The 26,049-nt window shown below is 32.3% G+C and overlaps 2 protein-coding genes across 2 annotated transcripts in view; one reads left to right on the top strand and one right to left on the bottom strand.

Moving 5' to 3' along the window:
* Positions 1-35: 35 nt before the first annotated feature.
* LOC148304663 (uncharacterized) lies at positions 36-2,251 on the top strand. The gene is made up of 2 exons (XM_088267965.1): positions 36-277; positions 1,727-2,251. Exons 1-2 carry the CDS (start codon positions 163-165, stop codon positions 2,203-2,205), a joined length of 594 nt encoding a protein of 197 aa, XP_088124091.1. The 5' UTR covers positions 36-162; the 3' UTR covers positions 2,206-2,251.
* Positions 2,252-2,373: 122 nt separating this feature from the next.
* LOC148304664 (uncharacterized) overlaps positions 2,374-26,049 on the bottom strand; it is a 58,934-nt gene continuing 35,258 nt past the window's right edge. Inside the window, exons 2-11 of the mRNA XM_088267963.1 lie at positions 19,371-19,513; positions 14,392-14,518; positions 13,225-13,368; positions 12,010-12,129; positions 10,990-11,152; positions 9,903-10,164; positions 9,337-9,475; positions 7,046-7,185; positions 6,192-6,389; positions 2,374-5,494 (exon numbers count right to left, since the gene is read on the bottom strand). Of these exons, the coding sequence (XP_088124089.1) occupies positions 5,340-5,494; positions 6,192-6,389; positions 7,046-7,185; positions 9,337-9,475; positions 9,903-10,164; positions 10,990-11,152; positions 12,010-12,129; positions 13,225-13,368; positions 14,392-14,518; positions 19,371-19,488 (1,566 nt within the window). The 5' untranslated portion in view covers positions 19,489-19,513 and the 3' untranslated portion in view covers positions 2,374-5,339. The remainder of the gene's footprint in view (positions 5,495-6,191; positions 6,390-7,045; positions 7,186-9,336; positions 9,476-9,902; positions 10,165-10,989; positions 11,153-12,009; positions 12,130-13,224; positions 13,369-14,391; positions 14,519-19,370; positions 19,514-26,049) is intronic.

Raw genomic sequence — 26,049 nt, forward strand, 5'->3', positions numbered from 1 at the left:
CATGTTTATCTTTTAAGGAAATATTTTTTTCTGCTTGTAACAAATCATTGCCGGCACATTTGTTTTGACGTTTGGCGGTTTGACGTTTTTATAACCTAGAAAGTTTTTAATAATATATTTTTATTTTATTAGTTAAAACAATAATATTTTGCAAATACAATAATGCCGGTTTCATCGGATTCTTCTGATGACGAAAACGCTGCTCAAATGAGAGAAGCAGTTGATACTTCTTTTTTTAATGATAACATGTTTAAAGATTTGTCAAAAAAGAAGTCGGGTATGTTGTTAATTATACTTTTAGCATTTTTAAATCACTTGGTTCACTCGCCATTAGGTGGGACAAATGAGGTTATTTTTTTGAAACCATAATAAAAGCGAGTGCTTTTAGAGTGACGTAAGTAGATACTACGCAAAGCGAATTTATGGCATCAAGAATTCCAAATAAAAAAAAAGAAATGGCGACTATTTTTGTCCAATTGAATCAATCTCTCTTCTCAGTTGCTCATTATATAAATTAGTTGCTCATTGCTGAGTCTCGTGGTCCTTTGAACCCCGTTTTCGCTGCTTCCATTTGTTGTAAAATCCCAGTTAGATAAAATCGTTGGTTTCTTCCTTGTAGTCAAAAAGATAAGTTTTCATTATTTGGTCAAAGAGATCTACTTTGAATATTTTAGTAATAACTCGACACTGGCGATAACACTCAAGATGGGTGAAAAGCCATCAAAAAGAAGAAGAAGAAGAATAATAATATTTTAGTCTTACTTTTATATATCGCTCACTCCTTTCAAGAACGTCATAAATCAAAATACTTGATTTTTCAGGAGAACGTTTTTAAATTTAAAAAGATAATACAATGTATTAAAAATAAATATCAAGCCACTTACTGAACTTTTTACTGTGCAACAGAACTTTTTAGTTAAAACCTGAAGGTTTTTTCTCCATTTGAAAAATATATTTAGTATGTTTAAAAAAATTATTATACAATACCTTTTCTTCAAAATGCAAAAACAATACTTTCTGCCCTGTAGCGGGTAAATATTAAGTTAAAAATATGCCGCTTTTGCTGGGATATAGGACATTTTCTGGGCATTCCGAAAACATGCACAACTGAAAATTGACGATTTTTGATTTATGACGTTCTTGAAAGGAGTAAGCGATATATCAAGCCTAGGTTACCTCTGGGGCTATCTTCTTCAGTCTTCAACTCATTCAAATTCCGAGACTTATTAATATTTAATTGTACTTATATGATTCTGGTCTTATTATTTTGAAAAGTAAAAATCCTTAAAAAAAAAACAAATCCTTATGCGGATAAGGTGGTGCGGACCCTAAAGGTACAAAGGGCACTGCATCATATAAACGCTGTGTTATCTTGATCGTTAACACATGAAGAAAAGGTGATCAGCCCTCTGCTTCAAGTACCAGTCCAGGGTATTATTGAATAAATATTAGGGTGAAAAAATCACTTATTTATTTAACCCTCCCCTGGGAATTGAACCCGGGACCTCCAGATCGGTAGCCGAACGTGCTGACCATTACACTGCGGAGGCGAATTGAAAAGTAAAAAACTTATATATTAAAAGTATTAAGTATTAAGACTTTATTTTTTTTGGTGCCATAGCAGCAATACTCAGTAGTATGGCAAACCATGCATGCCGTGTCTATGGTGGCTCTCCAGTGTAAAGGGTAAATGATGCTTTAAATTTTTGTTCAAATTGATTTTTAGATAAGGCGCCAGTTAAAGCAGACCAGCCAAAATCCCAGAGATATTTGGCCAACGAAGAACAACAGGTGGATGTAAGAGTGAGTACTAATATGCAAAAAATTATAGGCAAAAAAGTGTCGGAAATAATAGAAAACAAAATAAAGTTTGTGGATGTAAAATTAAAACACAAACCACCCTCGGAAGAGATTGAGGGCGGTGTTAAATTATTCAACGACTCTGTCGACTTTCTGACTACCGATTTACCCGACGAAGTGTTGCTCACTAAAGACAAAAGAAAGAAGATAAGAAAGAGAGTTTTGGAAGGTGAAATAGAGAAGGAATTCAACAAGGAAGAAATGATTTCAAGTGCTGCCGTTTCTCCGGAACAGATTTTAAGTTCATCAGATACAGACCATTGGACCAGCAGAAGAAAACCTAAAATATTTAAATATAAGCAGTCTAAAAATAAATCTGTTTTGAATTTGGTGTCTGATGCTTAGCGAGGAAATCCTTGTATTTTTTTATTGATTAAATTATATTTATAATTAATTTTTCATTACTTCTGTTATGTTCATGTCTATTGTGTCTAGTGTTATTATTTCTATTTGTAAATAGATTATAGCTTATCAGCAAAAGCTGAACCGGCAGTACACAACAGAATGCGCTGTAGCGGAATTGACAGGTGCCATGGCGTAGTTGGGTAGACGCTCGACTGCGAAACTGGCGTCACAGGTTCGATTTCCGCCAATTGGAAAATAAATTCAAGAAAAATTTATTTTCAATTGGTCTGGGTGTTTGTGATGTATTTTTCACATTGACCTTCCCTATCCTTACTATCCTACCTGCAGACAAGACTCTAATAGAGGCTTTGCGGGTTATTCCTTAAAAACAAAAAAAAATCTGGTTTCTACCCTAATCATTGATGCTTGATTATATAAAAAATATAAAACACTACTGCAGCGCTGATTAGTTTAGCGCGCCATTTTGCTGGCACAGATCACCTGCGCAAAGTGGGGTTTGTTTTCAACATACATTAGTTGAAATACTTAGTCTTTTTTGCGCTCCTTTGATACACTTTCTTGCATGAATGTCTGCCATTTTTGTACGCAGTGTTCAATTATCACGATTTTATATGCAAAAAGTAATGCGTTTTAAATGACAAAACAGTCAATACTGTACATATGTATGTACATCAATATGTACATATATAAACTTATTGGGAATGTACACAGCTTACACATGACCGAAACGGTATAAATTAATTGGAAGTTGACACTCCATACATGTGACCAAATAAATATTAGGAAATCCCTGAGTAAAAGATTGCATTTTTCGGTTCCTTAACGAATCCCTGAACCGAACTTTTTATAATTAAATAATGTTATAGCGAAACAGTGTAAATAGGGGTGGCGTTAAGTGGGGTATTACTGTATAATACTGACTTCTTTTAACACTTTTACCACTGTATTTGGTACATTGGTGTCCTATTTTAGCCATGGGTATTTTAATCACACACGCCTCTTTGGCATCCTCTGCTATTCGCAACATTGCTTCGAAAGAAACAATATCTAATATTTACACTTCGAAATTTTGCTTATCAATGGTTGGGATATACTTACGAATTATCACTTAGAGTGACTGACATCTGTCGAAAGCATGGGTATTTTTTTATATTCTGTCAATAACACATTGTTTGCGGGGAATGCTTAAAAGCGTCTTTTACATACTGTTGGTAGAGAACCGGAGACGCTTATAAGCGTTCAATTTGCTTACCTTTTGTAAAGCGCTTGTTCGCCTCCGTAGTGTAATGGTCAGCACGCTTGGCTACCGTTCTGGAGGTCCCGGGTTCGATTCCCAGAGGGGGTCAATAAATATAAGTGATTTTTCACTGTCATATTTATTCAATATTACCTGAAGTGGAGGGCTGATCACCTTTCTTTCATGTGTAAACGATCAAGATAACACTGCGTTTATATGACGCAGTGCCCTATTCACCATTGGGGTGCAGATAAGGGTTTATTATTATTATTTTTTTGTAAAGCGCGAGAGACACCAAAATACATTGTACAGATCAGAATTGGGTTTGTGGTTACTTGTGATTAGTATACTGAGGATCGGGTAGCAGACTGTCTGAGTATAATTAGGGTTGGGGTTGATGAAAAACCACCTGACAACAATGTGTTAATATTATAAGTAAAATAAAGTAGTAAAAACTGTTTTTATTTCTTACAATTTATTTTAAATTGTATCTTTTATAAAAGTAATAATCATTTGTTCGAATACTGCATTCATAAAAATATTTCTTAAGACTACTTATTTCTATGTACCGGATTATATAAATAAAATGGTAAAAAAAAAATCATACATATTTTTGTTGTTGTTGTGTTTTATGTACAAAATGAGTTGAAATATTTAAAGAAAAATATATAAAAATATGTATTATAGACCTCTTATTTGCAATATTGAAACTGCACTAATCCACATACAAAACTCAACAAATATATCACACAAAATCACTTATAGAACTACCAGATTCTGTAAAATTATGTTTGAGAGATATTGAGACACATATTCTGGACAGTATTTTTAATACACTTAATTATTATAGTATGTCATTCATCCTCTTTCATATAAAACCAGTCAGAAGTAGGCACTGAAGATAAAATCACATTGACTGATTGACAAGATGACCAGATATCATAGTATTCATGGTAGAATCTTTCAGTGCACCCTGTTTCATGATGTCATTTACTGAACGAAGGTTAAATCTGACGATGATACTCCAATATGATGTCTTCAGCCTCTAGTATCTAATTTTTTTATCTGATTTTCTTATAATAACATCAGCGATGAGTCTAACATATCCACAGCCCCTACGTAAAGTACTTTATCTGCAAATCTGTTACTTTACAAGAGAGAGCTTAGAAGATTTTTTCAACGTATTTTTTATTTTTATTAATTAACGGTTTTATCTGAAATTTTAAACTAGTATTATACATTCAAAAACACGATAAAATAATGTATTCAATCGTTTTAAAACTTTATGCTTTGTCAAAATTAAGTAGTTAGCGTTTTAGGAGTTCAGTTCATTTCGAAAATTCGATGTAGATAGCGTCTTATACGCCTGAAAACTAGGCGTAATTTATTTTTTATATTTTTTTGTTTGTTTATATTTGTAGATAATGGTCAGTTGATAACATACACCAAATATCTCAAAATTGACAAAAATGTAGTTAGAGCACTTTACGTGGGGCATGTCAATATATAAGTTTAGTGTTACATTCCAGGTAAAGGAAAACTATGTGACATACATTCATTTTTTATACAAAAGACTGTAGAGTCATAGTGTTTTTACAATTTACAAAGGTGCTGAATGTAGCATGTTTATATTCATGAAAAGTATCTCTGGTTTGCTCACAAATACATCTCTGGAATATAAACTTATTCCTGTCACATAATTTTATTTTGAATATTGAACAACATACATCGCAGAAAAATGATAAGTATTTTAAAAATACCTAGTCACCTTATACATCAAACTTTACACTCTGGACTTAAACATTTGGTTTGGAATGAGAACTCACACCAACATCGTTTTAATTTTAAAGAAAATGCTCATTTTAATGTGTGTTGACTACAGTCGGCTAGTTTCTGACAATCTGATGGCTCGGGGATCCTCAGGAGCAAATGCCGAGTTGTCGTGACCTACAGCTTCCATTTTGTTAACTTTGTCGGGCGTCGGTTGAGGGCCATCCATCAGGAACATTGTGAACAGGAAAATAATGGAACCTGTAACAAGAAAAAGTAGGAAATTACTATAAGTTACTAAATTACTTAAGAAGATTTCTTCTTTAAGTCTTCTGTGTAATCATAACGAAAACCTACCTGTCTAGGAATATTAAAGTAATTTTTAAAATACAGTAAAAGTCAGTTAAAACACAAGTTTGCGGATGGCATATCTAACCTGTGTTATATGATCACCGATCAAATGAATTATCCAAAATTTTCTTTGTTATTTTTAAAGGTTTTTATAAAATATAAATAAAAATCATTACGCAACATGACTTTGAAAACAAAATCAGTATCAATCTCGTTTTTTTTTAAAGGATCTTTTTTTGAGAAAATAATTTTTCATGGAAACTAACTGCATGATTTTCATTGGATCTAAATTTTGTTATGCCTTTAGCCATCCAACAGCAGTGTTTAATCCTTGCACTGCCTCTTGCTATGTTGGAATATCAACTGACTCCTCATATTGAAAACTTAAACCTTTATTTCTTTTAAGGTCTATTTTAATTTCCCTTGCAGTGCTTGTATGAGTTTTTTACGCTTGACACCTTAAAACAAAAATAGCAAAAAAAGACCCATAGTTTATCTGAATGCGCATTATAAAATATGCATTATAACCAGCTTCTACTGTATTTCTGATCGACATTGAAGTCGGAAAGGGTATTTGAATAAATGGATAAAAAGATGAATAACTCACTGATGCCGTAGAAGCCAGCGTAGAAGATCATGAGTGACTCTCTGTAGCCAATGGCCTTGGAGACAGGCTCTACAACAATAGGAAGATTGCCTCCGATGTTGTTCATCACAAACAGGAAGATGCCGACGGTAGTGGAGCGGACTCCCAGAGGAACTATCTCTACCAGAATGGCAAACACTATTCCAAACCACATTTCAGCTGCAATAAAAAGATTATATTATTCTTCATACAAATACAGAAGCAGGATTTCTATGAAAGTATGATTGTTCCTTGGTACTCCCCTTTGTACATAAAACACTTATGAAAAGAAAATATGCATGATTTATTTGAAAAACATATTTTTTTTACCATTTATGTTTCAGATTTTTGAAGCATTATTGAAACATGAAAATTTAAAATAAAAACTATGAGCAGTTTTTATATCAGTTTTTTTAACGTTGTAATATTTATTATAAAAATCCTAATAATCATTGAAGATTTCAATGCATTATAATATGTATACAAACCAAAAAATAAAGTTGTATTTTTAGTCCCTAACTCGAATACTTATTTTCAAATATTCATAGATTAAATTTTTTTTTTAATGTAATTAACACATACAGAAAATTGATGATGAGAGCTTCTTCGAAAAGAGACAGTTTACATTACGTAAAGGTCCGGTACTTTACAATATGTTAAGTTTGGATACTTCACATTATGTTAAGGTTGGGTATTTTACTTTATGTTGAGGTAGATTACTTCACATTACGCTAAGGTTGGGTACTTAACATTATATTGAGGTTGGGTACTCTACATTATGAGCAGATAGGTTGCTTTACAGGTTGGGTACTTCACATCATGTTATGGGTACTTACCGAAGAAATATGAAATAGCCAGAGTGATCATGGCCCAGAGGGGACCGAAGGCGACGGAACCAAATGCGGGAAGAGTTGAAATCAGCTGGGAAATAGCCAGTACTGCTACTCTGGAGCGGATACCCATCTTAGCCACAAATCTGAAAGGGACATGACATTTAGCACATATCTTTACCAAATTTAAATAATGTTACAAGATGCACAGTGGTCTGTTAACAAATTCATTGTCTGGCGAGAATGAATTTGTTAGTGGACTTACACATTTAATAGGTTTTATGTTCCTTTGAATATTTCACACACATTTCTTACATATGAATTTTTCTGAGGGGGATAAATATCAATTATCAAAATTACTTCTCCTAATAAGCCTCCGCCTTCGTAGTGTAATGGTCAGCGCGCTCGGCTACCGTTCTGGAGGTCCCGGGTTCGATTCCCAAGGGGGGTAAAATAAATATAAGTGATTGTTTCACTGTCATATTTATTCAATATTACCCTGTACTGGTACCTGAAGCGGAGGGCTGATCACCTTTCCTTCATGTGTAAACGATCATGATAACACTGCGTTTATAAGACACAGTGCCCTATGCACCATTGGGGTGCGGATATGGGTTTTATTATATATATTATAATTGCTTACTTTTGGTATAGCGTGAGAGATGTCAAAAACATTATACAGATCGGTTTTGGGTTAGTGGTTACTTGTGATTAGTATACCGAGGGTCGGGCGACAATGCATCTGAGTATAATGAAGGTCTGGGCTGATGAAAAAACTGCCCGACAACAATGTGTTCAGTAAATGAAGTTTGGTTCCTCAATATAATATCAAGGGTGAAATTGATTTGTTACATGTATCTCATAAATAAAAACAAATAGAGTAGCTCTTTTTTTTAACCCTTTAAAACTGTGTCATGTTTTAAGGAGTTTTTTTGATAATGACTTGCAAAGATCCGGAACTGATTCGATACACAATGCATTGTTAATTTCAATAAATTCACGGCATAAATAGAATCTATTATTACACCAGTTTCAATGCAATGTTCTTATTTTTATTTTTAAATATACAATTCTAGCTTTATTTTGCAATGCAAATATAGGTTTTTTGTTATTGTTGTAAGAATGTTGATTAAATTGTTTGTTTGCTTTCTGAAATGGTAAACATTTTGACTAAAATGCCTTCTGTAGTTTTAATATTAGCTATGTTTAAAAAAGTCATACATTTACATATTAAATAATAATAACATAGAAAAAAATACAATCTATGTTTACAATTCTTTACCATAAAGCTCTTAAGTTGTATTGTAATACTCATAATATGTTTGTGAAGAATAATGGAAATTTCAATTGATAGACATAATAAAAGTCACAAAAGTTTTCTTTTGTTTGTTTTAAACTATTATGAAATGTTACACAAATGAAACATTGCCAAGTTGATAAAAATTCATTTGACGCTACATTTAAAAGTGATGATGTGGATACAGTAATATCACTCCACTACTTCACCAACTACACTGGTTACGCTTTCCCAAAAGAGTCTGCTCATGTACAAATCAATACAAAATATAGCTCTAGAGTATCATATTATAAAAGGGCTGTGTATTCCTGATGAATTGGTTGATAGATGTCTTGTGCTACGATCGACTACAACAACTGCTATGGGTAAAGTGATCTTACCAGATCGCAACTAACACGCTATATTTGGCAAGCTTGCCTTTGCTGTTGCGGGACTGATGGCGTGGAATGCTCTTCCACCAGTAGTTAGAAATAGTGAGAGTGAGATCTTAAGAAAAAAACACATTTGTTTGCTTAATCAATTTCACTATTTTTTTTCCTCAATTCAGTCAAATAAAGCGCCCTTGAGGTAGTATTTTACAAAAATGGCGCTATATGAATTATCCAAAATTATTATTATTACCACAAAATAGCTTTGAGCACTGGAGATGGGGTGTCATAGAATAATGTTCAAAATATCATGGGTTGAAAAAAGTTCCAAATTAATGTTTTTAAAGATGCATGGGAAAAAAAAGATAAATTATAGACACTATAAAGAAAAAAAAATACTTTGGATATTTCATTAGGGGAGAGAAATAAAAAGTGATTTCCCATTATATTACAAGGCATAGTGGAAGGCTAATATAGCGTAGAAAGATGATGTATAAAAAAAAAAAAAATTAGTTTGCTAAATCATCTCCTTTTCCCCAATTCAATTACAGTGAAGCGCCTTTGGGGTAGTCTTTTACGAAAATGGCGCCATATAGATTATTTAAATTTATTATTTTTATTTTTATACTTACTTATCCGATACTACTCCTCCTACAACCACGCCGATGGATCCGATTCCTACGGTAACGGCAAACAACCACCATCCTAGATCAACATCAGGGAAATAATCTCGATAGTAGAGATCAGCGTTGTAAGCGAAGCACATACCACCTAGAAAAACAATTATTATTATTAGTGCTTTATTATTTATTAAGAGAGGTGTGTTTTAGTACTTTAATTTTATACTATTTCTGTGAGCTTAAAGCGGTTCATTTTTAAAAATAGGTATCAAATTGTGGTAGATGAGCTTGAACCTAGAAACTCTGACTCAAGAGTCCGCAACCTGACACTTATTCTTTAACTGTTAGATAAGACTAGATTCAGTTATTTATATTCTTAAATAAACAGCTTTAGACTTTTATCGTTTAGTTATTGTAAAACCAAATACTAATAAACTGCATCCATAATGAAGTAAGTGCCTTTTTATTTGTAAGCGCCCTTTTGAGGAGACAATAAAGGGCTGGTATTAGCGCCCTGTCACACAGCGCACCACGCTACTACAACATGGATAAACATCTTGAGTCGAGCAACAACTGACCGCAGTGCCTGATGGAGGCCGCTATGCAGAGCAGCACGATCCTCGGCTGGATGAGCACCTTCCAGATGGAGACTTCCTCCTTGGCGGGCGGTGCGCCCTGCAGGGCTGCCGCGCCGGGGTGGGCCCCCGGGGCGCCGCCGCCCGTGCCGCGCGCGCTCTCCTCGCCGATGGCCTGGCGCGGGGGCTCCCGCAGTGTGAAGTACGTCAGCGCAGCCAGGACCAGACCCACTATGCCGGCGCCGTAGTAGGACACACGCCAGCTCTGGAACAATAAGGCGATCATCAACAAAATGTAGTCAAAAGTGAATCTTAAATTAACTTTTTTTAATTTTAATTAAAACGAATAACCCGCAAAGCCTCTACTTTTAAAGGCTTGTCTGCGCGTAGAAGTTTTTACATATTTTTCAAACCCTATGTTTTTAGAAGCCTGTACGCTGGCAGGATAGTAAGGATAGGGAAGGTTAATGTGAAAAATGCACCACAAACACCCAGACCAATTGAAAATAAACCTAGCTGGATTGAAACAGAGGGATTGAAACCCCCCATATATAATATTTTTTATTTTTATTTTATAACTTCTTTAAAATAGTATTAAGGAAAAATTTCCCCTTTTTATTTTTATAATTTCCAAATGTTTCACGGTAAAAAGTATAATCATTCAGTACAGCGAGATCTACCTACTTTTTTACTTTTACTAATTTTTTGTCTGCTACTGACATATTATTTCTTTCACTCCAATAAATGTGGCTGTCCATACAAGAGAGTGAGACAGCTAGACTACTTGGCTTTCGTTAGATTCCATTTCCGGCCTCTCGCTTATCGGATGGTGGTATCAGTCACTGCCTGAAGGCGCGTTAGGACGGACGTCACCTACGACTCGGTACATACTTTTGCAAGCTGCGTACTACGATTTCCATACAATATGTGGTCTTTTGGTAACCCTCTTCGGATCACGTGTTATTTTTGCATGATCAGTACGGGAAAGGCTAATTTGTATATTGAAGATATTTTGTAATTCGCCCCCTTTCAAGTTGCCTGAATGAGTTTCGTGAGCTGACATCGGCATAGTAAAGTGAAATATAATCACCAGGCCCCACGCGTTGATGTCCGGGACGTATCTGCCGACTGGGAAGGCGATTCCGTACCCGCCGTAGATGCCCCAGTTGAAGATGGACAGCACCAAGGCCCTCTTGTTAGCGGGGAAGATGTCAGACAAGATCCCAGTAGCTAGAGGGTTGCAGCCAGACTCTCTGCAAATCAACAATTTTGTTTGAGATCATTGGTGTCTTAACTTGAGATGAAACGTCCATCGTTTCAATAATTAATTGTAAAAATATTTTTTGACATCTCAACTTAGATGAAGAAGAATATGGAGGTCTTTATATATAATTTCCTTTAAGCAGAACAGCCTTAGAAGATTTATTATTTTGAACAATAATAATAATAAATAATAAAACCCTTATCCGCACCCCAATGGTGCATAGGGCACTGCGTCATATAAACGCAGTGTTATCTTGATCGTTTACACATGAAGGAAAGGTGATCAGCCCTCCGCTTCGAGTACCAGTCCAGGGTAGTATTGAATAAATATTACATTGAAAAAATCACTCATATTTATTCTTACCCCCCCTGGGAATCGAACCCGGGTCCTCCAGAACGGTAGCCGAACGTGCTGACCATTACACTACGGAGGCGGACATTTTGAACAAACAAACATAAAACATTTTAATTTATTTAGATTATAAATGATATTATACATATACAGTGGAACCTCTTATAACGAGCATAATTCATTCCAGAATATTACTCTTTAAGCGAAACATTTTTTGTTTTGACTGGCACGGAAGTCCCGGCTCACAAGTGAATGTCGTGAAAAAGGGACTTGCCGTTTCTATGAAACTCGTTAAGGGTGCAACATTTTAAATTTTTTTTTGCTCATAATGTGAATTACACGTTATGAGAGGTTCCACTGTATGTAATTGTAAAACATGCCCTTGGTATGGAAACACCCAGCTAGGACACAATATTGTATTTTATTTGTGTCATGAAATGAATAAATCAAAAATATAATATAAGATTGCAAATGAAATTTAAAAAGGTGTTTTACCCAGCGGCCATGATCATCCGAAGAACGACGAGATGCCAGTACTCCTCCACGGACCCCATGAGGATGATAGCGATAGAGAATACTAGTGTGCACACTGACAGGACCTTCACGCGATTATATCTGAAATAAATAACATCGGAAATAATTCACAACATTTTGAGTGTGTCCAAATACTTGTTCACCAATCTGGGTTTTCTCCGCTGAGGAAGTATTTTTACAGTTTTATTTTTATATAAAATTAAAAATCATGTTTTCAGGCGTTTTCAAGTTTGTAAAAATAATCCAGGGTTCGGATCATGCATACAAATAAAAGGGTCTCGTCTACATAAACGCTTTCTCAATTCAACATAGATGTCTGTTGTGAAGTCATATGTACTGTGTCATAAGTATCTAGTTCTAAAAAGTTGAATAGTGTGGTTGTCATTCATGGATAGAATTGACTATGACATTAGCAAAATTTCACTTAGCCCTGTAAATACCTAGACTTCCATGCCGCAATGTAATCTGAGCTTGAAAGTTTTAAAACGCCAATTGAAAATATCAATATCTGGAAGAGGTCATCCAGAACACTGAGGATTTGATGGTTTTGAGACGATGTATGATTTAGCCCTTGAATACAAGTTAGATTCGTTGGTTCAAAAGAAGATATCTGATTTTTAAGCAAAAATATTATTATTATTTCTAATTTTTACTTGGTAAATACTACTATTTCTTAAAATCTATTGTGACATGTGTTTCAATGCATTCCGGATCATTTTCAATATCGTACATATAGGGCGTTTGTGCACTACCCGGAATTTTACCGTCTGACATTCCGGTTTTGAAAAATGAAAGCGACTACGACTACGACAAATTCCGGGTAGTGGACAATCGCCCATACGGTGTTAGAAAATGACGTCACAATGATTTTAAGAAATAGTGGTATTTATCAAGTAAAACTTAAATAAAAAATGGATAGATATTAATTACCGCAAAGTGACTGCTGAAACAATTAATGAAATAATTGAATTGGTAAAATAAAAAATATGAAAAAATTATTTTGTATCTAAATAAAAATGTAAAATAAAGAGCATTTTCATGGATCATAATTTCTTTTTTCTCTCTCATTTTTCTCAAAACACTCAGTAATCCGAACGATTCCTTAGTCCGAATGACTCTGTTTAGCGAGCTTGCACTGTATGTGTATGATGAAATAAAAATAAATGAAATACACACTTGTCTGCAACCACTCCGAGGATGACTCCCACCACAGTGAAGACGGCCATGTAGGCAGGACCTGCGAGGACTTGATAATCTATCCCGAGTCCATTGTAGTTCCATTCGCAGTATTTTGTACCATTAAGCTCCAAGCTCTCACATCTGCAAGAAACATTCATGTTCACGAATTAAGGTCTAACATATACAACACTCTCCTTATCATTCATTGTTCAGTTCTTGTAATACCACTTTAAAAGTATGAATGATACGGAGAGTATTATATTACCATTCCACAATGTTAACAATGCTTTTAATAAACAAAATATTCAACGTATAGAATCAATAAAATAAGTAATTAATAATAAACATTAGAATCCAAAGCGGACACCACAATAACAAAAAAAATGCGCTAAGAGTGTCAAAATTGAAGACTCTAAGGCTGAGGAGTATATCTGACAAGTCTACGAGATAATACCAAAAAATTATATGAAACTAACTAACTAACCACGAAAACACTATATATCCAAGATATTAATCACGAAATTATATGAAATAAACTAACTAACCACGAAAACACTATATATCCAAGATATTAATCACATAATTATAAAAAAATAACTAACTAAACAACAAAAAACTCAGAGATAATAGAATACCAAACTTGTCTTTTCAAACATTGTTCGTTTCTTCCACATTCATACATACATGCCGACCGATTAATTCAACTCCTAACCTAAACGCTTTCAAATATTCAACAAACCTGATCATGACAAGTTTTCTTCGGTGTTCCTCTGCTCCTTTTCCCAACTACATTCGCCTCACTCATTCGTTCCACGTGTCCAAACCATCTCAACACACCTTTCTTAATTTTATTGATAATGCTTATCTGATATATTGACACGATAATATACTTTTAATTTAAATTTGATTTATTTTTATTTAAATTTACTTCTTGTATCAACCAAACAAACAAAAAAATCTTCATTTTTACCTTGTCGGGAATCAAGCCCATGACGAAATGACTACTTCGTTATTTTTCTGTAACAGACTTTTAAAATCTCTTATGAGGTTTTCTAAAATAGCTTGAGTCTGCTTGGTGTCCCTCTTTAGGACTTTGGGTTTGGGGTGTGGCCAATTGGTCTTTTGGCAGCTTTTCGAAGCTGTCATAGCATCTGTAATACTTACATTTCGCTGGAATTGGCAGCTAGGCATTGTACTGGTACTTGAGATGTGTAAAACAAATCTGTGGCATTGAATTGGCAGGCAATGTCTCCATATTTTAGATCTACAGCTGTCACTTTAGAAGTAGTTCCTGAAACAATATAAAACTATTTCTAAAGGTTGCATAGATGTCTCAGGGTAGATGAAGAAGTTTATTCATTGATTACTTTTTATGCATTGTAACATTAATCATTCTACCCATGATTGACAACACCAACAGTCAAATTCTTCACCATTTTGGATGTGTCCAAATCCTTGTTCACAAATCTGGGTTTCTCCACTTTTCTTCAGGGTTTATTTTTACATTTTTGACATCTCAACATAGATGATGAATAATATGGAAGTCTGGGTATTTACAGGCCTTAGGACCTGTCGTAGGCTGGTGTTCTCCATGCTCCACTTCCATATATTAGGGTTGGATTCAGGACTGCATTGTGCATTGCCAGTTTAGCTTTCGCTGATAGGGTTTCATTATATTTGATATACAACTGAATTCAGTGTCCCATTCACTCTGTTCCCAGCATTCACTCTTCTTTCAGTATAAATATCAACCTTTTCATCCCTAGAATACATACTTCCCAAATATGTATGGAAAATTATCTAACTGTTCCAATTTTTTCCCATTGGTGCAATACACAATAAATCGCAACTTAATTTTCTCTAAACTCAGGTAATATTTGTCGTGATTGAATTTTTTTCTTGAAACACCATTTTTGTATTGAAAATATTAGGTTTTTTCGAAATAAATATATGGTTTTGAAAAGAATTTTTTTTTGAAAGGTAAGGATTTCATTAATTGATTTGGCAGTCACTTTGTGGTAAAACCTATCCATTTTTAATTAAATTTTTACTTAGTAAATACCACTGTAAATTTTACTTAGTAAAATTTTAATTAGTAAATACCGCAATAAATTTTGCACAATAAAAATTTATTTAATAAATACCACTATAAATTTTACTTAGTGAAATTTTACTGAGTAAAATTTTAATCAAAAATAAAGTTAAGGAGTTAAAATATTTTACAAAAATATTTTTTCAATATATTTTCTAAAAAAAAGTCAAATTCCAATATATGTACGAGTATATTCTAAAAAAAAGTATGTACACGTCTGGCCCCGAGAGCTTTGTAATTTGAACGCCCAAGATCCAGGCCTTAAACAATAAAATAGAACAAAGCGAATACCTGGCTAGCTATTCAACGCATTTTCTCTCCATTGAGTGCTCACGTTTTGTAATTAGATAACACTAATCGAATGACCTAATCAAGATGACCTTGCTCGCGAACTTGAGACAATCCGCTAGTCATTATTTGAGAACATTCCCGTTACAGATGACAACAAGACAATGCCAAAGTCTTATTAACTCTTACCACTCCGTGGGCCAGACATTCTGGCCCGTATGATTCTAGTAGGCAGCTCCGTGGGCCACAATGTCTGGCCCGGCGCAGGTATAATTTTAATCACTGATTTCTCTATCACCCAAGTATATTCTACCAAAAAATATTTCAGATAAATACAGTTAATCTTAATTAACATGGTCATACGAATCGCCAGACAGAGTGTCCCAAAATTAGGGAACCAAAATATTTATTTTAATGGTAGAAAAACGTAGGATTTTTTTGATCAGAGTAGCAGATCAGTTAGAAAAAAATTGTTTTGTTTTGTTGTCTGACTTTTATTGTCAGAGTCGCACTCCATTATGACTCCAAATGTTGGACGATGTATAACACCTACTCTAGGCAACTAAAATGCTTAAATGCGAATGTTTAAATCAGTGGTTCTTAACCTATTGGAGATACCGAACCCCACGAGTTTCATATGCGCGTTCACCGAAGCCTTAATTGGAAAAAAAATAAGATTTCTTCATATTCAAAACATAGGTACATATTTTATACAAAGGTGTACAAAATGAGCAAAACCATAAAAAAACCAAGAACTAAATCATTATAACATGATTTTCACATGAAAACAATAATGAATATTTAGTGCAAATCAGTGTGACTTCTGCATTACCTTTCAGAGACCTCATGCATGCGCGGCTTTACCATGGCAAGTGCCACTCTAGTGTCATTTTCGCAACAAAGCCTGTTACTTTTCATCGGTTTTTGAAATCCAGCATCCTCGAAAAGGATTGCTCGCAAATATATGTTGGAACAAACGGTATGAAAATCTCCAGAGTCTTCTTAGCAATAACAGGGTACGTTGCCATTTGTTTACACCAAAACGTTGAGACCTCCGCCGAACCCGGGAGACTGACTCACCGAACCCAGGTTGAGAAGCACTGGTTTAGATAGTCAGCTGGAGTGTCTCTTAGAGATAAAATAAAGAGCTCACGCATTCGTGTAACAGGCATCAAAAGTAAGATAGAAAAAAGGCAATTGAGATGGTATGGGCATATAGGACGCAGAAAACCTGATCATATTGTGAACCAGACAATCGCCACGGATCTTCCTTGAAAGACATCTAGAGGAAGATCAAATAATTCATGGATGCTGCAGAAAGATAACATGATTCGAAGGCATGGCCTAGGTGATGTTGTCCATGACAGAAAAACCTACAACATGAGTACAAGGAGAGCTGATCCCAACAGTCTACAAAGATGTTAAGTTGGGATGAAGACAGGAAGAAGTCGAAGTATTTGTTTTATAATAGTGTGTTACTATGTGTGAGACATTACTATCCATCATTAGATTCCCAACTGCCCATCCAACCTCTTCCCTTAGTTTTTCCCTCTACCTCCTTCCCTAAACTTCCTTTTTCCTTTGCCTTCCTAATTATCATCAATTTGTAATTTATGTTTTTTTTTATGTTCAAGTATCTACCCTCTGATTGCAAACAGCTATATATGGTATCAAACGTTTTGACCAATATCACTACTCTGTTTTTGGTTTGTTGGAAGATAATGTTTTTTAGCATTACGATATTTTTTGCGCACCAATGTACTTTGCCCTCCAATGTATTATTTCTTTAACTTATTTCTTTTCTGTACATGAAGTTTTAATAAATAAATGTGTGTAACTGTTTTATTTTCTCTTATGTTTGTGTGTTTTGGTGTTCGCCTAGACGCGGACGCGCAAAAAATATCGTAATGATCGCTTCATCGGCAGTCAGGAAGTGACACAGCCCGTACACACTGAGAGGTCATTTGTGGTCACGGTCATAGAAACCAAACATGATTTGTTATTATATTATTAAACTTGTTGAAGTGAAACTTTTGTAGGCGCTGTAGGGCGAATTGGCCTGTATATTTTTAAAGTTTTTTTAATTTTATTTTAATTTTATTTATTTCTTAAGTTAGCTTATATTATAACTAATATAAACTATTATTTACACTAAATTAACATCCTCTATATATATTTATATCGCCTTACAGTAAACAAAACATTTATTTTAAAATTCTTTCATACTCTTTTCATTCTTCATACATTCAGGCATCTCATTCTACATTTTCAAACCCTTATACATTAAACAATTTTGCGACTTGTTTTTTTTTCAACAATAGCAGTCTTATTTTATCCTTACTTCTAGTAAGACAATTTTTGTTTAAGACTATTTTATCCTTAAAATATTTTGGTAATTTATCGTTAAAAAAAATCTGTATAAAGATCAGCATATTAAATTTAAGTAATTTTTCTCTCATTTTTTCTATTTTATTATTATATCTTTTTTTCTTATATTTTGATATATAAATCCGTTGGTGCATATATTCGGTACCGCTAATATCGAGAACTACATGCCCAATTTACTTGAGATATTGTTGAATATATCGTAATCATATAGGAGAAAGTGACCAAGTACATTTTTTTTTACAAAAACGTGATCATTGACTATTTGATATCTTACTAGCTTAATATTGCCCTGAAAAAATCCTAAAGGATTTTAAACTTGGTAGTGTAATATATTGACATGTTATAAATGATTAACTACATTGATGTTTATTTTCTTGCCAAGCAAAAGTAACTTCAATGCCCCTCCTGAACATTTTACGTTTTGTTAGTTGGCCACTTTCTCCTCTACAACTACGATATGTTTGTCCAGACTGTAAGCGGGTTTCTGTAAATTTTGGACCCAATAATGGCGGCATTATCGAGTTATAGACAGTTGCTGACCTGATACCAAAGTCCGGAAGGTGTCCTATCTGTGGCATGTGCTAAGAGGAGAGAATTACGAGCTATTACACCGAATCAAGGCAAAATAGAGGGTCGACAAGGTGTGGGCAGAAGACAGATCTCCTGGCTCCGTAATATACGAGATTAAACGGGGATCAGGACCGTCGAGGCGGTGTTTAGAGCTGCCCAAGACAAGGACAAATACCCTTAAGTGATACGCACATTTGAAGCTGTCCCACAGATCTCATACAGAAGCATCTAGGCTTCCTGACAGACCCTCTCTTGCAAAGTATTTTGTTTTATGAACTAAGTTACGAAATTCATAGAAAATGTGAAACAAAATTGAATACCGATTTTGCTGTAAATTAACATTAAAAAAATAGAAGATATAAAAATTCTTAGGAAAAAAATTAATGCCCATTATATATAAATCTTCAAAAAAGACTATTATACCATTAATTATATAAAACATTAAACCTTGAGTGTAAGTCCCTCTCCAAGCACAAGAGTTCTGTCACTTTTTTGGAGAGGCACAGCGAATCTAAAACTATAAGTTTGCCTTATGTATAAATGTTTAGAAATTGTTTTATGTTGTACTTAAAAATGTAACTATATTAAATAAATAAACAAAAATTAAAAAAACATTCAATGTCTCTGTTAATTCATTGATACGGACAGAAGAAGATCGAGTTACTAATTAAAATTATATGGATTTTTGGAGCAAATATAGCACGATCACAACATTCATTACCAAAAAGCTACTCTTTGCGGGACAACATCTGCAGGTCAGATAGTATTATATTTAAATTTCATAATATAGAGGTGACAAACAAACCTATGAGGTAATGCCCCAATTCTCCTAGAATGTATCCGATAGACACAATGGCCAGCACATAGGAGGAGTAGTAGGATTCCAACTTCTCTTTTAGTTTACTTGTCAACCCAACGGCCATGGTGATTCTTTATGGTGGCAAAGATCTGTGAACAAAACAAACAAAGAATCGTTAAAAAATTACATCCGGAAATATATTTCAAACAAAATAATGCGAAAACATTTTTGGTGTGTCAAAATACAAAATACAAAACAAAAAAAGATGTGTTAACGATCAAGATAACACTGTGTTTATATTATGGAGTGCCCTATGCACCATTGGGGTGCGGTTCATAAGGGTTCGAATGAATGAAATGAATGAATGAAAAAAGATTATTGGCGTTGTGTGATCGATTCCCGCCAATTACTAAGTAAATAATGTTAAAATATATCAGAATAATAAAAAAATAAAAAAAGTTGTACAAAGAACTAAAGAAAAGCAATTTTGTAAAATGAATCTAAAAATGATATTTTTATATCGTTTAAGATATTTAAAGACACTGACATTGAATTATATTAAATGTATACATTTCGTATAAAATAAAATTGAGAAAGCTCTGAAACCCGAAAATTTTTCGGCAAGCTACGCATATTGCCTATAATAGGAGTTAAACGTTCATTATGGGTGTCTCAATTTGAGATCTATCGTTTTTATATGAAAGAAGATGTGTGTCTGAGCAACCCAAGGCTTAAGGTCTGGCATTTGGCTGGCATGATTTATCACTAAAATAATATTTTATATATACTAATATCCTTAAATACGTAATACACTTCTGCAACCATTTACATTCTGTCCATTACTGAACATCCATTTTGCATTATTTTTTTAAGATATAAGTACAAGAACATCGTAGTCATACAGGAGAAAGTGACAAAGTGCATTTTTAACAAAAACGTGATCATTGACTATTTGATATCTTACTTGTTTCATATTGCCCTGAAAAAATTCAAAAGGATTTTAAACTTGGAAGTATAATATATTGACTTGGTAAAAATGACTAACTGGATTGATACAATGATTAAAGAAAACATTTGTTTTTTACCACTTGAGTTTTGTTATAGACTTCATGTTTCAGAAGTTAAACTTCCATCATTCAGGTCTGTATAATAACTAAAATATAAAATATGAATTGTTCTATAAATAAGGAGAGGGGAAAGTAAGGGGAAGGAGTTAGTCAAGGGACAGAGTTTGAAAACAAAGGAAAAATGGAAAGCAAAGGTGAAGAATTTTGAAACAATATATTATTTAATAAATTATTATTAGAATTTAGGTTTTTTTGGATTTCTGAATTTTCAAATAATTTATTGTTTTAATTAAATAATATATTGTTTCAAAATTCTTCACATTTGCTTTCCATTTTTCCTTTGTTTTCAAACTCTGTCCCTTGGCTAACCCCTTCCCCTTACTTTCCCCTCTCCTTATTTATAGAACAATTTTATATTTTATATTTTAGTTATTATACAGACCTGAATGATGGAAGTTTAACTTCTGAAACATGTAGTCTATAATAAAACTCAAGTGGTAAAAAACAAGTGTTTTCTTAAATCATTGTAACATGTCTTACCACAAAGTTAATGCCGAAACAATAAATAAAATGACTGCATTGATGTTTATTTTGTTGCCAAGCAAAAGTGACTTAAATGGCCCTCCTGAACATTTTAAGTTTTGTCAGTTGGTCACTTTCTCCTGTACGACTACGATATATTTAAAGATATAAGTATATATTTAATGTTGTTGGTTTCCTTTAATATGCTAGTTCACATTTGATAGATTTAGCGGTATGGCTGACAGTGGTACCTTCGAATAAAGTAACGACTTTTTTAAAGAAAGTTAGTAAAAAATATAGATTTTGATCATTTATATAGCACTATTTTCGTAAAGTACTACCTCAAGGGCGCTTCAAAATTTGTCATTAATTTCCCTTTTTTTATTTTATTTTTATGTCTAGTGAATAATACAGATAAGCAACTGGAAATCATATTTCTTAACTCATACTCATAAAAGGTAATATGTGTAGAATTGTTAAACTCTACCTGTATTTTTTCTATTCATAATGATTAATAAATTGATACCTTTTTTATAATGTCTAAAATGATAAAAAGTGGACCAATTTTAAACACACACCGATAAAAAACGCAAATGTACCATATATAAAATAAACACCAAGGTTTTCTGACTTGGTAAAACCCACTTGCATAAGTATTAAAACCTAGTTAAACGTTAAATCCGACCTTTTTCCAAGAAGGCGATGAGGAAAATGTTCCGTAAAAAGTGCAAAGTAGGTACTTAACAACAAGTTAGGTACTTATTTGCTTAAGTACAAGGTAGGTTGATGTAAATAATTGGTATTCAAAGGTATTGCCTAGTGGCAACACCTTTAAATTATATTTTAGATTACCTATACATGTAAATGGATGGATACGTTTTTCCCGTCCCACATAGTATTGGTATTTGAATGCGGATAAGTTATACGGAATCTAGTATGGTAAACTAAATTGATTCGAGATAAGTCAAATGCTTACAAACAAGTAATACTAGATAAATAGATCATTCGTGAAAAAATGGATTATGTAAAGCATGAAATAATTAAAAAGGCTGGATATAATTATTATCATTGCAGAAATGTCCTTAATGTAATGTAATAAATGTTATATGTACAATATATTACAGGCACATCGAAAGTAAAGTGGAACCTCGATATAAGAGGCCTGTACAAAGACAAACCATTTTAAGGCTTATTATACGACATTGTTTTTTGACATCTCATCAAAGATGAAGAAGAATATAAAAGTCTGGGCATTTACAAGAGACATCTATTGGTGAGATAAAACGAAGCTTTTTATTGAGCAGAAACTCTTTTATTAGTATGTGAGGTCCAAAACCTGGATTATAATCACACACATGAGAAATTAATTGCATTTTTAATTTAAAAAAAATGTGCGCGGAGACTCATGTCTCTCATAAGCCGGTCGCGTACTGAATTCAATACACAATACAATATAATATTGTTCCAGTATGTAGGTATTTATACAAATATATATATATATATATATATATATATATATATATATATATATATATATATATATATATATATATATATATATATATATATATATATATATATATATATATATATAAATATATATATATGTATATATATATATATCTATATATATATATATATATATATATATATATATATATATATATATATATATATATATATATATATATATATATATATCTATATATATATATATATATATATATATATATATATATATATATATATATATATATATATATATATATATATATATATATTTATATATATATATAGTAGACTCCAAATTAACTCCAGATCTGGATATAAGTAAGTATATTATGTTTGTCCTGGCCGTCTCTCATAAGCCGGTCGCGTACTGAATTCAATACACAATACAATATAATATTGTTCCAGTATGTAGGTATTTATACAAATATGTATTTTATGAGTACGCTAATTGTACATATAATATATATATATATATATATATGTATATATATATATATATATATATATATATATATATATATACATATGTATATATACATTTATATATATATATATATATATATATATATATATATATATATATATATATACATATATATATATATATATATATATATATATATATATATATATATATATATATATATATATATATATATATATATATATATGTAAACATATATATATATATATATATATATACATACATATATATATATATATATATATATATATATATATATATATATATATATATATATATATATATATATATATATATATATATATATATATATATATCTATATATATATATATATATATAGTAGACTCCAAATTAACTCCAGATCTGGATATAAGTAAGTATATTATGTTTGTCCTGGCCGTTAGCGGGTTTCTGTAAATTTTGGACTAGGTGAGTCGCTCCGTTATCGAGTTATTAAAAATATACACATGTGTAGGAATTTTAATAGTTATTTCTGCGCATAACAATATCACATTACGCGGTGGAGGTATGGTACATGTATGAGAATGTGAATAAAAATAAATTGTATTTTTTTTGTTCATTAGTTTGGAATGTGTTCCGATAAAACAGGTAACCTTGATATAATTCTATTAAGGAAATACCATTTCCTACACACTGTCACATTCTTATAATAGCGCTTACACTTACAATCAATAAAATAAATAATTGATAATTAACATTCGAATGCAGAGAGATACTGCAATAGTTAAAAAAAATATGCTAAGAGTGTCAGAAATAATGACTCTAAGGAGCATATCGCTCACTCCTTTCAAGAACATCATAAATCAAAAATCGTCAATTTTCAGTTGTGCATGTTTTCGGAATGCCCAGAAAATGTACTATATCCCAGCGAAAGCGGCATATTTTTAACTTAATATTTACCCGCTACATGGCAGAAATTGTTGTTTTTGAATTTTGAAGAAAAGGTATTGCTTATTTTTTTTTTTAAATATACAAAATATTTTTGAAATGGAGAAAAAACCTTCAGGTTTAACCTAAAAAGATCTGTTGCACAGTAAAAAGTTCAATAAGTGGCTTGATATATTTTTTAAATACATTGTGTTATATTTTTAAACTTTAAAAACATTCTCCTGAAAAATCAAGTTTTTTTATTTATGATGTTCTGAAAGGAGTGAGCGATATCTGGCAAGAGTCTGCGAGATTGAATAAGGAACACCAGGATAAGAGAAATATGCGAGATCCAAGATGTCGTTAGTTGGGGAAGGCAACGAAGAAGACAATGAAGAAGAATGGAACCATCCGGACTTCCCCACATTGCACTGCAAACCTGCCAAACCCAGGATAGACGATCAAAGAGATGAATTGACAGCTAGGAACCGACATGACAAGGAGGTTAATTCCTCTTTAAAAAATAGGCTACAAGGTAGGTACCAAGAAGAAAATGAATAATTATAAACAATCTATTCCAATCAGTATACAATTAAATGGATGTTTAGAGGGAGAAGTGGAGATAAACCCTGAAATTGGTAACAACGATTTGGACACACTCAAAATATTGTGAAAACTTGTTATTCTAACCTTTGTACCTAGGATTGTGTAAATTTTTACTGTACCTATTATGCTGAAACCTTTAGTGCATGTTGGTCTTCGGGTCGACCAAAAATCGCATGTATTAAACATTTTGTGTAGTTTTAAGTGTGCAAATAGTGCTATGGTAGTGAAGGGTAATATTGTTTATATGCTGTGGTAGTGATTGTCCTAACGAAGAGACGGGTACGTCTCGAAACCGGTAGAAATATAAATCTCGGTGAGTGGTTATATTTATAACATTTTTGTAAAAAAATAAATAAGTAAATACATATATATATATATATATATATATATATATATATTATATATATATATATATATATATATATATATATATATATAATATATATATATATATATATATATATATATATATATATATATATATATGTATATATATATATATATATATATATATATATATATATATATATATATATATATATATATATATATATATATATATATATATATATATGTGTGTGTGTATTCATATATATAATTATAATGTGTGCGTGTGTGTTGCTATTACAAATAACAGATGGCGCTGCCATTATAACTGTCAAAAAAGTAATTAATAATAAATAAATAACAATATAATTTTAGATAAGCAGAATATTGGTAAATTCTTTGTCCCCCTTTACTTTTTTTTATTCTTTCACCTTTGGTTATTGATAAAAAAGTATATTCACAAAAAATCTACCTGGTAATATAGTCTGCCTAAATATGCCTGTAAATATAAAAATATTAATCTTGTACTTTAAAAACAAAAATCACGAGATGCGATTTGGGATAAAAAATCCAATAAACAAAGGATAATTAATTTAAACTATTAAAAAAGCAATGGATTGTATTCCTCCATACCTCCACGACTCCACACCTTTGCACTTTCATTATTGTATTATTTTGTTATGTAATTTGTCATCACCTTGATAAATTCAGGTTTTTTCATTAATCTTTTTATTTTTATCAATACATATGCAACAATTCATTATTATAGAAGGATTATATAATATTTACTACACTTAATTAATTAATTAATTCATGTATTAACATACCCACCTAATATGCATATTGAAGTAAGCAAGGTTAATTTATTATATTATATTAAACCTGATTATATTTTATTTTAACTGTGGATATATCAGTGGTGGTCCAGGACTGGGATTCTCAAAGAAGTTAAAATAAATATTCGTGTTTTTTTCATTTATTTAATATTACCCTGGATCGTAAGACTGGTCGCAATGCCATCATATTATTAAATATCAACTTAACATTGCATCAATTTTGATGCAGTGCCCTATGCACTACTGGGTAGGGATGAGCGTCAGAAGAAGAAGAAGAGGATGAAATATAAACATGATTTTAAAATAAGTTTTACGCCTTTTTTATAATATTAACAGGTCATATGCAAAGTCTCTGCGGTTTTTTGCCACTAGATGGTGTTGATTTATATATATAGTATATCAGACAACACATACCCGATTGTTCGAATGAATATGTGCGTAA

Source organism: Brachycentrus maculatus, unplaced genomic scaffold, assembly GCF_059751285.1.
Source record: "Brachycentrus maculatus isolate JH-2025_06_01 unplaced genomic scaffold, ASM5975128v1 h1tg000310l, whole genome shotgun sequence".
Lineage (NCBI taxonomy): Eukaryota > Metazoa > Arthropoda > Insecta > Trichoptera > Brachycentridae > Brachycentrus > Brachycentrus maculatus.